Raw genomic sequence first — 2500 nt, 5'->3', positions numbered from 1 at the left:
TAAGTCTTTTATTACTTCTAAGTCTACTTCAAAGTCTACTAATAAGTCTACTCTTTCTATTGCTTCTGAATCTACCACTTCTAAGACCTATATCTGTCCTAAGACCTAATTCCTTCCTAAATCTCTTCAGTCACTCCACAGTCCTTAATCTTAAACCTCTCCTAAGTCTTTTATTTCTTCTAAGTCTACTCCTGAGTCTACCACTACGTCTACTACTTCTACTGCTTCTAAATCTGCCTCTTCTAAGACCTAAATCTATCCTAAGATCTAATTTCCTCCATCTCCACAATCACTATTCCTATCATTCTATCATAGTCAATCATAAGACACAGCCACATCACACCTCAGCCTCCACTCAGCCATACACCAAACCCACACCCCACCTGTCACTGCTCAGGCTTCAGTCACACCAATGTCACACCTCAGTCACACTTCCCCGCACTGATCACCGTCTGGCCTCTCGCTCTTTTAATTGTCCAGCGATAAAAAGAAGAGTGTTAAGTGCGTCTTGCGAAACCCGAGTGATCTTTGGTGGATACGGAGACAGGCGAAAGGTGTGAGGTGAACATGGAGTAAGAAGGTGAAGAGAAAAAGTGAATAGACGAGTGTAGACGTAAACAAACTGTGAATTAACGATGAAGTAAGAAGTTGAAAAAAAGAAAAAAAAGTGAATAGACGAGAGTTAAGACGTAAACAGACTGTGAATTAAAGAAGTTGTGTTTCTGAATAATATGAGCGAGTGATTGTTTGTTGCTAGGGGGAAACTTAACTATAAATAAAGAGAAATATATAGATAAATAGGAACGTAATAGGAATAATGGTATAAAGAATTAGTGTTTGTGAATATGAGAAAGTGATTGTTTGTTGCTGGGGGAAACTTAACTATAAATGCATATGTAAATAAATAGAGAAATACACAGATAAATAGGAACATAATAGGAATAATAGTATAAAGAATTAGTGTTTGTGAATATGAGAAAGTGATTGTTTGTTGCTGGGGGAAACTTAATTATAAATGCATACGTAAATAAATAGAAATATATAGATAAATAGGAAAGTAAAAAGTAAATAAACAGGAGTGAATACATAAAGAAACCATGATGTAAAGAATTAGTGTTTGTGAATAATGAAAGGGAAACTAAAGCATAATTAAAGAGATAAGGAAAATAGAGACAGGAAGGGAGAAGAGAAAGGAAAGAAAGGGAAGGGAATGAGGAGAAAAATTACAGAAAGGACAGGAGAAAAGGAGAAACTAATGTAAATGAAGAAAATGGGAAAGAAAAGAAAGGGAAAGGAAGGAGGAGAAAGGAAAGATAAATAAAGATAAATTAAAATATAAAAAAGTAAAGGAAAGAAAGGGAAGGGAAAGAGGAGAAAAATGAGAGAAAGGAAATGAGAAAAAGGAGAAAGTAAAATATATGAAGGAAAAGAGAAAGAAAAAGAAAGGGAAAGGAGGGAGGAGAAAGGAAAGAAGGAGAAATAAAGATAAAAAGGAAAGGAAAGAAAGGGAAGGGAAAGAGGAGAAAAATGAAAGGAAATGAGAAAAAGGAGAAAGTAAAATATATGAAGGAAAAGAGAAAGAAAATAAAGGGAAAGGAGAGAGGAGAAAGGAAAGGAGAAATAAAGATAAATGAAAATATAAAAAAGTAAACAGACGAAAGTGAATAAGTAAACAAACTGTGATGATGTAAAGAATAAGTGTTTGTAAATAATGAAAGTGTGAGTGTTTGTTGTTGCGGAGGGGAAACTAAACTAAAATAAATACAATAAATAAAAAGATAAATAAATAAAATGAATGTGTTATGTTACAGATAATTGAAAATAGACAGAAAGACCACGATTTTAAAACGGAAAAGAGAAGAAAAAAGTGAAAATACAGAACTACAAAATAACGAGGAAAAGACAGAAAAAGAAAACAAGGAAGAAAAAGAAAACAATGATGAAGAAAATGAGATGAAAAAAGAAAAAAAAGAAAAGAAAAATGGAAGGCAGAAGCTCTTGACGAAAAATGAAAAATAACCCAAAAAATTAATACCGGAAAAGAAAAGAAAAAAAGAAAAGCGAAGAAAAGACATTAGAAAAGACAAAGAAAGGAGAGAAAAACAAGATGAAAAACAACATCAACAAGAGCAGTAGTAGTAGCAGTAGTAGTAGTAGTAGTAGTAGTAGCAGAAGAAGAATTGATGGAGGAGGTGGAGGAGGTGGAGGAGGAGGAGGTGGAGGGAGGAGAGATTCTTTCCTCCCTTCTCCAGATTCCCTCCAGCAGTATGAAGATGGAGAAGGAATTGGAGGAGGAGGAGGAGGAGGAGGAGGAGTTGGAGGAAATCTCTTTAATAGAAGGTGAGGAAAAATTATCTTTGTTTTGAGAGAGAGAGAGAGAGAGAGAGAGAGAGAGAGAGAGAGAGAGAGAGAGAGAGAGAGAGAGAGAGAGAGAGAGAGAGAGAGAGAGAGAGAGAGAGAGAGAGAGAGAGAGAGAGAGAGAGAGAGAGAGAGAGAGAGA

General features: G+C 35.1%; 2 protein-coding genes across 6 annotated transcripts in view; both read left to right on the top strand.

The window, feature by feature from the left end:
• Window positions 1-2500, top strand: part of LOC127009968 (tyrosine-protein kinase Fer-like) — a 61762-nt gene that overhangs the window by 8469 nt on the left and 50793 nt on the right. For 4 of the 5 annotated variants that reach the window (XM_050883580.1, XM_050883581.1, XM_050883583.1 and 1 more), the window contains one exon: window positions 1812-2340. The exons of the other annotated variant lie outside the window; for it this stretch is intronic. In XM_050883580.1, the coding sequence (XP_050739537.1) occupies window positions 2108-2340 (233 nt within the window). In that variant the 5' untranslated portion in view covers window positions 1812-2107. Of the gene's footprint in view, window positions 1-1811; window positions 2341-2500 lie in introns of those variants that run through there. 5 annotated transcript variants of the gene reach the window in all.
• The window catches only part of LOC127009969 (keratin, type I cytoskeletal 9-like), a 57417-nt gene that overhangs the window by 42304 nt on the left and 12613 nt on the right, over window positions 1-2500 (top strand). The gene's annotated exons all lie outside the window — the stretch shown is intronic.

The sequence above is a fragment of the Eriocheir sinensis genome, chromosome 42 (genome assembly GCF_024679095.1).
Source record: "Eriocheir sinensis breed Jianghai 21 chromosome 42, ASM2467909v1, whole genome shotgun sequence".
NCBI lineage: Eukaryota > Metazoa > Arthropoda > Malacostraca > Decapoda > Varunidae > Eriocheir > Eriocheir sinensis.
Note: the sequence above shows the minus strand (reverse complement) of the source record. Positions and strands in the feature narration are given on the sequence as shown.